The sequence below is a fragment of the Salvelinus sp. IW2-2015 genome, linkage group LG22 (genome assembly GCF_002910315.2).
Source record: "Salvelinus sp. IW2-2015 linkage group LG22, ASM291031v2, whole genome shotgun sequence".
NCBI lineage: Eukaryota > Metazoa > Chordata > Actinopteri > Salmoniformes > Salmonidae > Salvelinus > Salvelinus sp. IW2-2015.
Window position 1 is genome coordinate 31318957 of NC_036862.1, and position 12639 is coordinate 31331595.

Consider the following 12639-nt stretch of genomic DNA (forward strand, 5'->3'; position numbering starts at 1 on the left):
CTAATATGCATTGCTTCATTCAGTTTAGCCCCTGGGGATAAGCTGATTTGTATGTCCGGACCAGATGACAAACACATTATCTTGGACATTACTGCACGGCAAACTGATGAACATATCTGTCACTGGCAGGCAGTCCGTGTACAGACTAGAGTCAGATGCATTGTCCACTATTTGCTTATAGACGGTAATATAAAGCCAAGGAAAGGACACAGGGATGTCATGCTATAAGCCTTTATGTCTTATATCCGTGTTATATATGCAGCCTGCATGCATGGATGGTAACCTGTAGTGTATAGAAGGTGTTAATCCAGACCCAGGGTGAGGTATAGTCTACTTTACAGAGGACTCCTAACATTAATCCTCTTTATCCCCTGGGCCCAGTTTTTCTAAATGTATCTATCTGAATTTCACCCATCGGAAAGGATTGAATGCATAGAAATAGAATGAATAGAACGGATGAATCATTGAATGGAATGGGGACTGCCATTCTATTCATTCTATTTCTATGCATTTAATCCTATTTGATAGGTGAAATCCAGTTAGATAACTTTTAGAAAAACTGGGAACAGATCTTTGCCTCTTGATTTAATTAGAACCCTTAGAGTTCTGGAGAGTTCATTCCAGCCTGGGGTACATCAGGAGCTATGCTAATTCTCTGTCCCTGCGACAGTTACAGGGTTTCTCATCTGCATCAAGGGCAAAGCAGAGGCATCCATTAGCATCTGTTTAATTTGTATTAATTAGGTTTTATATGACTGCATACCTCTGTCAAGGTTGTGGTCGGCGCCAGGCAGCGTCAGCTGTAATTACAGTACTTGTAGTTTGCATGGTGTTGTGCACATTGACACAAGGCACTCTGGGTAATAAATTAGCTTTTTTTGTCGATACAAGCAGAATGAATGTACAGTGTGAATTGTAAGTGTAAATACGAGAGCTTCTCCAAAGGCTTAAGATAGCATGAAGGTCATACAGCATGAAGCTCATATACCCATGGGAGAGGTGTGTGGGAGTTTGCACTGCAGTGAYGATCTGTGACGGATGAGATGTGTTACAGTAATACTTCACCCGCTGTTCTATACAGAGACCCTTTCCGTGTGTCTGTTTCTAATTAGGAAAAGTAATCAGTGTGTTCATTACGACCCAGCCACACAGGGATGAACTATTTCAATCTAGCAGGGGAGAGAGGGAGCAATGGCCAGAGCTGTCACCAGTGCAGTGTGATGCTCTATCTGATCAATGCTATGACTATTCATTTCTAATTGCGCTAAGATCTGTTCCTTCTCCAGCCACTATATTCTCCATCTACAGTAAAACCAAGCCTATTGATTAGCACCAAGTCCACTGTAGAATTCAGTTAAACAATCATCTGGTGTGTGTGTGTGTGTGTGTGTGTGTGTGTGTGTGTGTGTGTGTGTGTGTGTGTGTGTGTGTGTGTGTGTGTGTGTGCGCGCGCGTGCGTGCGTGCGTGCGTGTGGAAAATAACTATATTTTTTTCTCCTCTGTTTTTCAGGTAAACAAGCGAAGCCAGCAGAAAGTCTTCCCTCTCCTATGTTCTAACCATCCTCATTAACAGGTCAGTCTGCGTTTACACAGGCTGCGTTTACACAGGCAGCCCAATTCTGATGTGTTTCCCACTAATTGGTCTTTTGACCAATCACATCCAATCTTTTCACATCTTTTTCAGAGCTGATCTGATTGGCCAAAAGACCAATTAGTGAAAAAAATATCAGAATTGGCCTGATCACAGCCTAATAGACTAGCACTACAAACTGACAATGTAGCATCCACAGCTGCACTCCTTTCTATCATCCCTTCCACTCTGTTTGTAATTTCAGGCTAGCGCTGATCTCATTGATCCATCGAGGTCATAACACGGATGCAGCTGTTGGAGTCTGATATTTCAAATTCAAGCCACACATATTCCCTTGCCATCGGACGCTTCCAGTCTACAGCAAAAAAAGATCAGAAGCCAACCTCTATTTTCACCGATATTTCACAGACATTAATAGGTGTCTGTAAAACCAGGGGCACCTGTCTAGAATTACAGTATTTAAACAAATGAATGACAATGTTCCATGATGGAGCCTAATTGATATATCACAATGAATGTAATGACAGAAAGTAAATATACTTATTTTTTATATTTTATATGATTCTTACAAATAATGTAAATATTATCGAATGGAATAGAATGAAGGTTTACGCTGTATTAGGCAGACAATGTGGAAAACGTGCACAATGCACATCGAAGCCCCAGTGAGCTGTGAGGAGTATCCTTGAAGAGCATGCGCGCTGTATCCCTATCTCTGTCTGGTTAAACAGTTGGGTCTGTGCGCGAATAGAGACAAACGTGATGCTGCTCTGCTGTGTGTGTGACCGAGGCGACATGGCGAGGATTAACATATTGGGATAATTGTTTTTCTAATGACTTCGCGTTAGAAGGCATTACATAAGAAAATGAAAAGAATGAGATGAGGCCGACGAAGAGGAGACATAAACATCGCCACATACAATGAGCGCCAATTCGACTCAGAAACACTGAAGGACTGAACACTCGGATGCCATTTATGAAGGATGTGCAGAATTTGTTTAACATATGTAGCTTTTGTTAATGATTCGTTTTTCGTTCGTTTGTTTTAGCRTAGCCTACTATCGAGATACTGGCGTTATGGTAAGACCTACAGTATGTTTGTAATTGTGGAGCTGTATTGATTTAGGAATTATTCTATGTTGATGTTCTAACGTGTTAATAAGTAATTTGTGCATGGTCTAACCCGTGAACTTTTATAAACTACTGAACAGCAATTGAAAACATAGCCTCAAATGTGATTTTGGTGATTTAAAAGGGTTGTTGTAGGTTATTGTAAATTGATGTGATGCATAAATAATGCATTGAGGCCATGCGAAAATCTACATGATGCAAACAAGTGGAATTATAGATACTAGATTGTTTTTGATCAGTTGAAATTTAACCTATGATTTATTGGCAAATCTTTCCTCATATAAAGGGTCCCACTTTTCCCCAACTTATAATGGCATTTAGAAAGGGCTCTACCACAGAGTATTCATTCTAAACCATTTTAAATATGATACAACATCGAAGTGGGAGTCCTTATTGGTGCTAGGTTTATGCCCAAGACACAGCAGATCATTACACAGCTCTCAGTAGAGAGTTTCTCCCTCTGTTTTCTTTCCATAAAGCCCAAGAGAAAGACCCCCCCCCCCCCCTCTCTTGTACACACACACACACACACACACACACACACACACACCACACACACACACACACACACACACACACACACACACACACCACACACACACACACACCACACATAACACACACACCACCCCCTCTCCCTCCAATCTAGTATTGCAATGGGGTATTCAGTGGGCTGATTTGTGTTCCAGGGTGGATCACAAGCTACAGCCTCCTGGGCATTTGGGTTCAGCAGCTGGGGCCATGGTAGGAAAAGGGGAATGGTGGAAGGTTGCAAGGGAGAATGGTTGGAGGCTAGTTGTCATGTTTCAGGAAAATGGAGGTGGGAATGAATGTGTCAGAGGATCAGGTATTATGCCAGCATGCCACCAGTCACATGTGGAGTAGACAGAAGACAAACATGTCCTCCTCAAAGCCATAACTGGCTATKTAAAGGATGAAGGAAAAAACAACAACAACTAGATTTACAAAAATACTCATCTTCATGACAAATTCAATAGAAGACCCAGTAGGGGATTCATACCATTTCCAACATCAGCTACAGACAGATGAAGCAAAATATTACAACAGAACATTCTGGAACTGCAGTTAAAACTTTCTGCTAAACACACTTGCAGGCATAACTAGGTGTTCTTCAATAAATACAGTACAGGTCTTGTTGCAGCAGAGCTTGGTGCAGCTACTCATTCTTTACATATGGATCCATTTTATTTCAGTAGTCAATAAAAAAGTGTCCAGGACGTGGCATTTGCAATAATTTTTGCAGCCAGTTATTGAGTGGTTTTTAGTGACTGTGTTTTTTTTATGGCTTGGCCCATCAATCTGCAAATGGAAATGAAACACAAAGTGTAAATAACCCAAGATGGTCCATTTACTGACAAAATATTAATGCAGCACTACATATATATCCCTTGCTGGCTGGCTCTTAAAGGATTGGTAAGTGCTGGCCCTGGACCATTCTCAGGAGTGGCTGAYTGTCACGCCCTGACCATAGAGAGCTGTTTATTCTCTATGTTGGTTGGGTCGGGGTGTGATTTAGGGTGGGTTATCTAGGGGAATTATATTTCTATGTTGGCCTGATATGGTTCCCAATCAGAGGCAGCTGTTTATCGTTGTCTCTGATTGGGGATCATATTTAGGTAGCCATTTCCCCATTGTATTTGTGGGATCTTGACTATGTTTGTGTGTAGTTGCTTTCTGCACTGCATGTAGCTTCACGTTTCGTTTATTCGCTTTATTGTTTTTGTGCTTTAAGTTTTCTCTTCCAAATAAAAGGACGGAAACATACCACGCTGCATCTTGGTCCACTCCTTATAACGATCGTAACAGAAGATCCCACCACAAACGGACCAAGCAGCGTGGCCAGGAGGAGAAGACATCCTGGACTTGGGAGGAGATAATGGCAGGAGACGAAAGCCTTCCATGGAAGCAGACGCAGGAGGATCAACGGCGACTCCGAAGTTCACGACCACGACGGAAGCCCGAGAGGCAGCCCCAGATTCTTTTGGGGGGGGGGGKACGCGGGTTGATCGGCGAAGCCGAGGGGCGAGTCTGAGAGCGAAGAGGAATATTGGGATAGACTGAGCGAGGAGTATTGTGAGATAGTTGAGGGGAGTGATGAGGTAGAGTGGATGTTTTGGTGTCTGGAGCAAGACAGTCGCCGTGAGGAGCGTCGGACCAGTCAGGAGATACGCAATGTGTCTCCAGTGCGCATCCACAGCCCAGTGCGTTCTGTGCCAGCTCCTCGCACTTACCGTGCGAAAGTGAGCATCCAGCCAGGACGGGTTGTGCCGGCTCAGTGCTCCTGGTCTCCAGTACGCCTCCTCGGTCCAGGATATCCTGCGCCGGCTCTATGCACTGTGTCGCCAGTGCGCCATCACAGCCCAGTGCGTTCTGTGCCAGCTCCTCACACTTGCCGTGCGAAAGTGAGCATCCAGCCAGGACGCGTTGTGCCAGCTCTTCGCTCCAGACCTCCAGTGCGCCTCCACGGCCCAGTATATCCTGCCCCGGCCATACGTACTGTTTCTCCAGTGCGCCTCCAAAGTCCAGTACGTCCTGTGCCTCCTCCCCGCACTCGCCCTGAGGTGCGTGTCATCAACCTGGTACCACCTGTACCGGTCCCACGCATCAGGCCTCCAGTGTGCTTCCACAGTCCAGAGCTTCTGGCGACAGTTCCCAGTCCAGAGCTTCTGGCGACAGTTCCCAGTCCAGAGCTTCCGGCGACAGTTCCCAGTCCAGAGCTTCCGGCGACGTTTCACAGTCCGGAACCTCCAACGACGGTCCACGGTTCAGAACCTCCTGAGACGGTCCTCGGTCCGGAACCTCCTGAGACGGTCCACGGTCCGGAACCTCCTGAGACGGGAGCCTACTCTAGAGCTCAACTATGTTTATGATAATCACCTTGTCTGCACTGCACTTGAAGACAGTCCGTGGTTTCCAGGAAGTAAGGAGCAACATGAAAATAAAAACAAAGAAGAGCAACTAAAGAAGTGCCTCAGTGCTTGCCTGGGGCAAGGCAGTTCCTCTGAAGCAAAACAAATAAAATGTGTAAGAGGGAGCTCTGTCTGGCATATCAGGATATGAATTTGGATGAAAATTCGAGAGATTTCTCTGACTCTGCAAGAGATTTATCTTGTCCTGAAACTTATTAAGAGATTTGGCTGGTTTTTGGAAGGATAAATGTATCTGTCTGTAAAGGCTCTCTTAGTCACGGCAGTGCTTTATTGCCAGCCTTCCTATACTTCTTGAATCTGGTTTCTAAAGTTTATTTTCCATTTCAAAGTAACCTATTTTGCATGTGATTAATGCCTTAAATTGTTAATGGCATACACAAAGCCCTGGTTAAACTGTGCTTTGTTTGAGCAATAATCTACATTCATTAGTGAAAGGTTCAGCTTTAAACTGCAGGGTTCCTATTTTTTGTTCATTTTTCAAGAAAGAAGATGCTACCCACAGCTCAGTGGAAAACTGAGTTACCTCAGTGGAAAACTGCCATTACCTCTATTATGAAACACATGGTTTAAAAGTATTGTATGGCCTAGTTGAGATTGACGAATGCAATCTGGTTCCTGCAAATGCAAGTATGTTATTGCTGAAAGGGAGGGGGTTGAAAAGCTGACTGAGCTAAATGTGTTGACCTCACACTGTTGGTTCATGTCAGAAAGTAATGGATTAGATGATGACACAGTGAATCTCACATTGTGGTGGAAATAAATCATTCTTGTTAAAAAACGTAATGTAATCACTGGCTAACGCTACTAAAACTATTATTTTTGTGAAGGGAAACTTGGATCTGCTAGTTACTCTATAAACTCATGAAAATAATGTTTCTCTAAGCTTATTTCCATTCCACTCTGGTSTCCCTTGGTGTTGGCGAGAAAGAAAGCCACCACATGTCAAGCCTTTGTTTAGGACTGGGCCGTGTTCCAAAGTTGAGTCTGAGATGAAGGTGAGAGGTTACGCGGACAAGAGCAGGATCTAGTTTTGAGACCATTCAGGCAATTGGTTTTGTGTCATGCATGTCAACTACGTATTGTAAACAAGTAGACATGGAACTTATAGTGTACCAACTTGTAGAGGAGGAATTGGTGACTTCGGCTCACCTCCTCTCCTTTATAATATAGACATATACAACCATAACCACTCTGCCTCAGTAACACAATTCAATTTCTCCTGTGTCTCTTATCTGTAGTTTCATCTTTGAGGATAAGAAGAGAAAGCTGAACCTTGACCTCATTCAGACTGCCTTCCATTGGCTCCGGAGAAGGTGGGCTGAATCATCCTGATTCAAGAGGCTGTGCATTACAGTCAAGATACGTACAGCAACAAGCTATGGAGCGGAACCTCTTGCTTGAGTGGATCATGGTCGAGGTACATTTAAGGACATTTGACGACTAGGCTCCACCAACTCCTGATTCCTATTCCTCTCGTGGTGAGAAGTATTGTAGTCCACAATAATCGTATTGCTGAGATGACTAGACAAGAGAGTATGTTACTGAGATAGAATACTTTACACCAGAGCTCTGTATATGTTTGAAGCCAGCGGCAGGCTGAGATAAAGAGGGGATCGATGGCCAAGCCCCTCTACAGACTGCAGCGTTTCCTCCGGAGGACCCAGCTGTTCCTGCTCTTCCTGGGTGTGGCCTACATCATGGCCGGGAGCGTCCTGCTACTCCAACGGGCCAACCTGGTGGTGACCCAGCGAGGGGCCACCAGCCCTCCACTGTCCTCCCTGCCCTCCATACCCTCACCACCCTGGGCCCTGGGGATGCCACCCGTGAGGGTAGGAGGCTACGGGGGCAGGAGCTCACAGATCATGTCCAGGGGACAAGGGTACCAGCCTGGGAGCCCGTTAGATGACAGGACTGGAACACGCTGGCTCATGTCGAGGAATCTGGAGATCCGACACCTGCGGCGGCGCTGGTTCCACAGCCTGATGACGGAGAAGGATATGTCACAGGTGGAGAGGAGCACCCCCAGGAGGAATGTGCCTCACAAAGGTACCTACCTATCCCAAAAAGGAGGAAAATGATTCTCTGCCATTGAGAATGGAGATTCTGAAGGGGTATTGTATTCTATAAATTAGCTATCTCAAGTTTTGGAGACACTACCTGAAAAAGTGGTTGACAAAATGAAGTAACACAATGACAAATTACTTAACCTGTAACTAATGATTTGCTATTTTATGAATGTGTGTTTGTTTGTTTGCTTTCATGGCAAGGTTCTTACATGGGCTGCTTCCTGGACAATTCCAAGGAGCGGGCTTTGAGAGGGTCTGTATCCACTGATTTCCGCAAAATGACCAGCACCATGTGCCAGGATACCTGCTCAGCGAGGTAATTGTCTCTCCATCTTGCCTCAACACACTATTATCAGATCTTTCATAACACAGGAAGTATTTCACATCTCAGGAGGAGCATATCATCAACATTATATAACCCTCATTCCCCTCCTATAATCTCTGCAGATTAAACTGCACAGAATCGGTGTATCTGGAATGCACCCACAGGTAGGCAGACCATACAATTAGCATAGCATAGGCATAGGCTCACCCGAGGAGTTCCACGATACTTGACTTGTATTAACTATTAATGGAAGAGAGTTTGGGGGGGGAAGAGAGTAAGCACAGACCTACAGTTGCAGGAGCAGGGCACTAGCTGGTTTGTCACAGGCTGAGAAATTGAAGCCTCCGAATGAAGGATGTGTGAGCAGAGGAATAGTGAGGAGTATTGTTGTCTCTGGTCTCTCAGGGCAGATGTTGAGGAGGGGGGGGMTGGAGAGATGGAGTGATCTACAGTGAGGGACTAGGGAGCGACAGGCAGGCAGACTACTTCAGTCTCTGTCAGTATTAATTGTGCAGCAGAGCAAAGGGAGCGAGACATTCAGTGCTCCCCTAATTAACCCTTAGGATAGAGGAGCGTGCTGCATTTGCATTGCTGTTTAATTCATTATTAACATACTGTATGTTCTCGTGTTATACGTACGGTTCAGCATAATTATAGACAAAGATTACTCTTGAAAAAGAAGACTCTTTAGGCAGTCAATATATGAAATACGTTTATTTTACGAAGAACAAGATTGTTTAGTGATTACGGATGTGTTGTGAATACTTTGTGAGTTGATGCAAACTGTTACCAGAGTCTTATATCTATCTGAATGTAATTTATTACAGTGGCTACCAGTTTGCTGGTCTGGAGTACGGGTCGGAGTGTTACTGTGGCAACCACATCACCAGCCTGCGTGTGAGAGACGAGGAGTGTAACTTGGACTGTAAAGGGGAGAAAGGCTCCCCCTGTGGAGGTGTTGGGCGCCTGTCAGTGTTCACGGTGGAGGATGTGCTTCCAGGCCAGAGGAGATGTGAGTATCAGGGACCTGGTCCAATCTTGAGAGCTGGGGAACAGCAGGAGATTGAGTCAAGCTGATAAAGCATCGCATTCATTGTCAGGAGAACACACATCTGTTACACACCCACACAGACACGTCTAGGGCTCTGCTTACAGGGAATGTTCAGGTATGTTATAGTTCTGTATTGAAGCCATATGGCTGAGACTTGCAGCTGTGCAAACTACCTCTCCTGTGTTTGCAGACAGGAACGTGCGCTACCGCGGCTGCTTCAGGGAGCCTGAGAACAGCTCCTCTACATCTCTGGTCCATGTGCTCCAGCCCAACCTCACCTCCCAGTCCTGCATAGAGGCCTGCATTAACAAGGTTGGACCCCTAGGGTGCCGTTGTCAGGATTTTGCAGTATGACGATGCTTATAAATAAATTGTTTCAGCATTTACGACGTGCTTATGAAGACTTTTTGAATGCCCTATAAACCCAGTATGCGTTTTAGTTTGTTTAAAGTGTGACCAAATTTGCCTGGCCTAGGAGTTTCCMCTGGCTATGCTGAGGAGTCCGGACTGTTTCTGTGGTTACGCTACTCCTGACTTCACTCTCCATGAGCCGGCTGAGGAGGAGCACTGTTCACAGAGCAACACCACTGAGGCCTCCTTACCATCAACCCTCCAGCGCTTCTACCAGGTCTACCAGACACCTGTCCAAGGTAACACGGTCAGACCACCAAAAAAGCATTCTTCCTTCAAATCCAAATCCAACCTTGTGAATTAATTTTAAGCACCACTCCGGCATGACACCAAACTCCACTTTGCACCACGCAAATTAAAAATTCCACTCAAGTTGTTAAAATTGTGTTGGCCCTTCTGCAATTCAGTATGTTTCTGAGCAGACTATGTACAATTCCCATCCTGATTTAAAATGTTAAATTCCTTCTTTCTCCCAGATTCCAGATGCACAGAGAGGAAGTTCCTACCGGAGAAGTCCAGTTCATTGGTAGCGCTCTCCAGCTTCCCAGGAGCAGGCAACACCTGGGTCAGACACCTCATAGAGTTGGCCACAGGATACTACACAGGCAGCTACTACTTCGATGGAACCCTTTACAACAGAGGTCAGCTCCTATACTGTACAGCCACTGTATGTTTACACAGGATAGGAAAGAGGCCACCCACACTTTAGGAAACCATTTTTGTCCTTGGCCATCTGTTGTGCAGATCCAGCTATTTGCCTCAGTCCATAATGAATTCAAGATTATTTTTTTAAAGTTATCATCCATACCCCTCTGTCTTGCTTGGTTTATATGGCCAAAGATAAAAGCAAAATATTTCCCATATGGTGTGTGTATCTGTGTCTTGGTGTTGTGTAGGCTTCAAAGGCGAGAAGGATTACTGGAAGAGTGGTCGGACCATCTGTGTGAAAACACATGAGAGTGGGAGGAGAGAGATAGAGATGTATGACTCTGTCATCCTGCTGATCAGGAGCCCGTACCGTTCCCTCATGGCTGAGTTCAACAGGAAGTGTGCAGGACATCTGGGATACGCCTCTGATCAGCACTGGAAGACCAAAGGTACAGAGCCAGACTGGAATCTGGGTTTGATTGTGGCATGTATTAGTCATGTACAGTATAGTACACCAGCCAAAGTAGGAGACCTCCTGGGACCGTTTTTTTTATTGCAGGAGGGAGGGTCTGTGTGTCTGTCTGCATTGTGTGAGTTGACGTTGTTCTTTCTGAAAGGTACTGCACAATAACATGCTCCCCCCTTGTAGAGTGGCCTGAGTTTGTAGGCAGCTACGCCTCCTGGTGGGCGTCGCACGTACTGGACTGGCTGCGGTTCGGCCGGCGTGTCCTAGTGGTCCACTTTGAGGAACTCCAGACAGCGCTGGTGCCCCAGCTACGATCCATCACCTCCTTCCTCAACGCCACAGTGACCGAGGACAGACTGCTTTGTGCCGAGAGCAACCAGGATGGACACTTCAAACGCTCCGGGGCCCGGCAGCCCACCTTCGACCCCTTCACACCCGACATGAGAGGACTGATAGATGGACTGATCCGTGCGGTGGACCAGGCTCTCCGGGACAGCAATCACACAGGCCTTCCACTGGAGTACCTGCCCAGATGATGGACAGCTAAACTCTGATAACCCTGATCTCCACCTCGTCCACTACCCTGTCCCTCCTCGGTTTACACTGCCTTTTAGCTGTGGTGGCACGGATGGATGGCTACCCCCTATCCAACCCAAGAGAAAGTGTTTCATATCAGGAGCGTGCCCTGCAAAGGAAACATAGTCATATACACAGAGGCTATTCTCACAGAACACTTTCTATGTTTTAGAAGCACTGGTTTATCAAAGAACTGTCTTTCTGTTTTAGAAGTGTTAGGCTTTTTGGGACATTGCCTTATTGGGGGTGAACTTATAAGTGTACCAAACAATGGAAACGGTTTCCTCTGTTTTAAATCAACTCTAAATAAACGGTACATCCTATAAGAACTATAGGCTACATCCTGTGGTTCAACCCACTTTTGAATTTTGTTATTGTGATTAAAATATAAAAACTCTATACAGTATATTGGATTACAACATAAGAAAGTGATATTTAAAATATTTAATGCAAGCAACGTCTTCAGAAAGGGATACTGTTGTAATATGAGTTAACATTGGAGTGTTTGTTAGGTGGTGTTGTTAATACTGATAACGCATAATTAGACCATCAAGTAACCAAATTAAACAAAATGTACCACTATTCAAAAACTATCTTGAGGGATCAACTACACTACAGCCAAGGGAAGTGGGAAAATGATGTCAGGTTGTATTTTGAGGGCTACATCCCTAGAGAGAAGGAGAGGGAGAGTGAGCAGGCCCATGACAGAATGATCTGTCCCAGCTCAAGAGAGCAGCCCTGGACAAGACCAGACAGACATACAGTCCCAGCCTGCAGGTTTAGCTCAGGGAAGAGGGGCAAGTCGCTAGTCCTCTATACTAATCTGTACTGAGCTGATAAGCGCAGCAGCACTGGTTGTGTGGGCGATGCACTATGTACCAGAGTGTCTGGATTTACAATTGTGTAATATGGTACTCTCTCGCTCTCTCTCTTTTTCTCTCTCTCTCTTTATCTCTGTCTTGGTCTCTCTCTCTCTATCTCTCATTTTCTCTCTCTCTCTTTATCTCTGTCTTGGTCTCTCTCTCTCTCTCTCTCTCTCTCTGTCTCTCCCTGTCTGCAGCATTCGATACACTGATAGAAAAATTGCTAAATGTTTTTTGGAAAACAGATTAAAGTGATAGTTCAAAATACAGAACTACATGTTGTATTCCTATTAGGCCTTATTACACAAATACACATTATAAAGTGTGTATATCCTGAAAATAAAAAGGTATATTTGAGCAGAAACCATGGGTATAAAATATTGACGTGGGATTCTGGGAAATGGGGAATACATGCTGAGCGCATTTTTCTATTGGGGGCCGAAGTAGGGTTGTTATTATCAGTGGCGTGTTTTCATAGACGCCAAGGAAAGCCAGGCTTCCCAAACAAAGTACAAAACAAAACAAAAATTATACATAATCTTTCTGTCTTTCATAATTGT

The 12639-nt window shown here is 45.0% G+C and overlaps 1 protein-coding gene across 1 annotated transcript; it reads left to right on the forward strand.

Annotated features, from left to right (window-relative positions):
* Positions 1-2311: 2311 nt before the first annotated feature.
* On the forward strand, positions 2312-12360 carry LOC111982543 (sialate:O-sulfotransferase 1). Its single transcript, XM_024014119.2, has 9 exons — positions 2312-2671; positions 6912-7719; positions 7941-8055; positions 8892-9076; positions 9306-9427; positions 9591-9765; positions 10003-10167; positions 10423-10623; positions 10824-12360. Exons 2-9 carry the CDS (start codon positions 7290-7292, stop codon positions 11174-11176), a joined length of 1746 nt encoding a protein of 581 aa, XP_023869887.1. The 5' UTR covers positions 2312-2671; positions 6912-7289; the 3' UTR covers positions 11177-12360.
* The last annotated feature ends 279 nt before the right edge of the window (positions 12361-12639 follow it).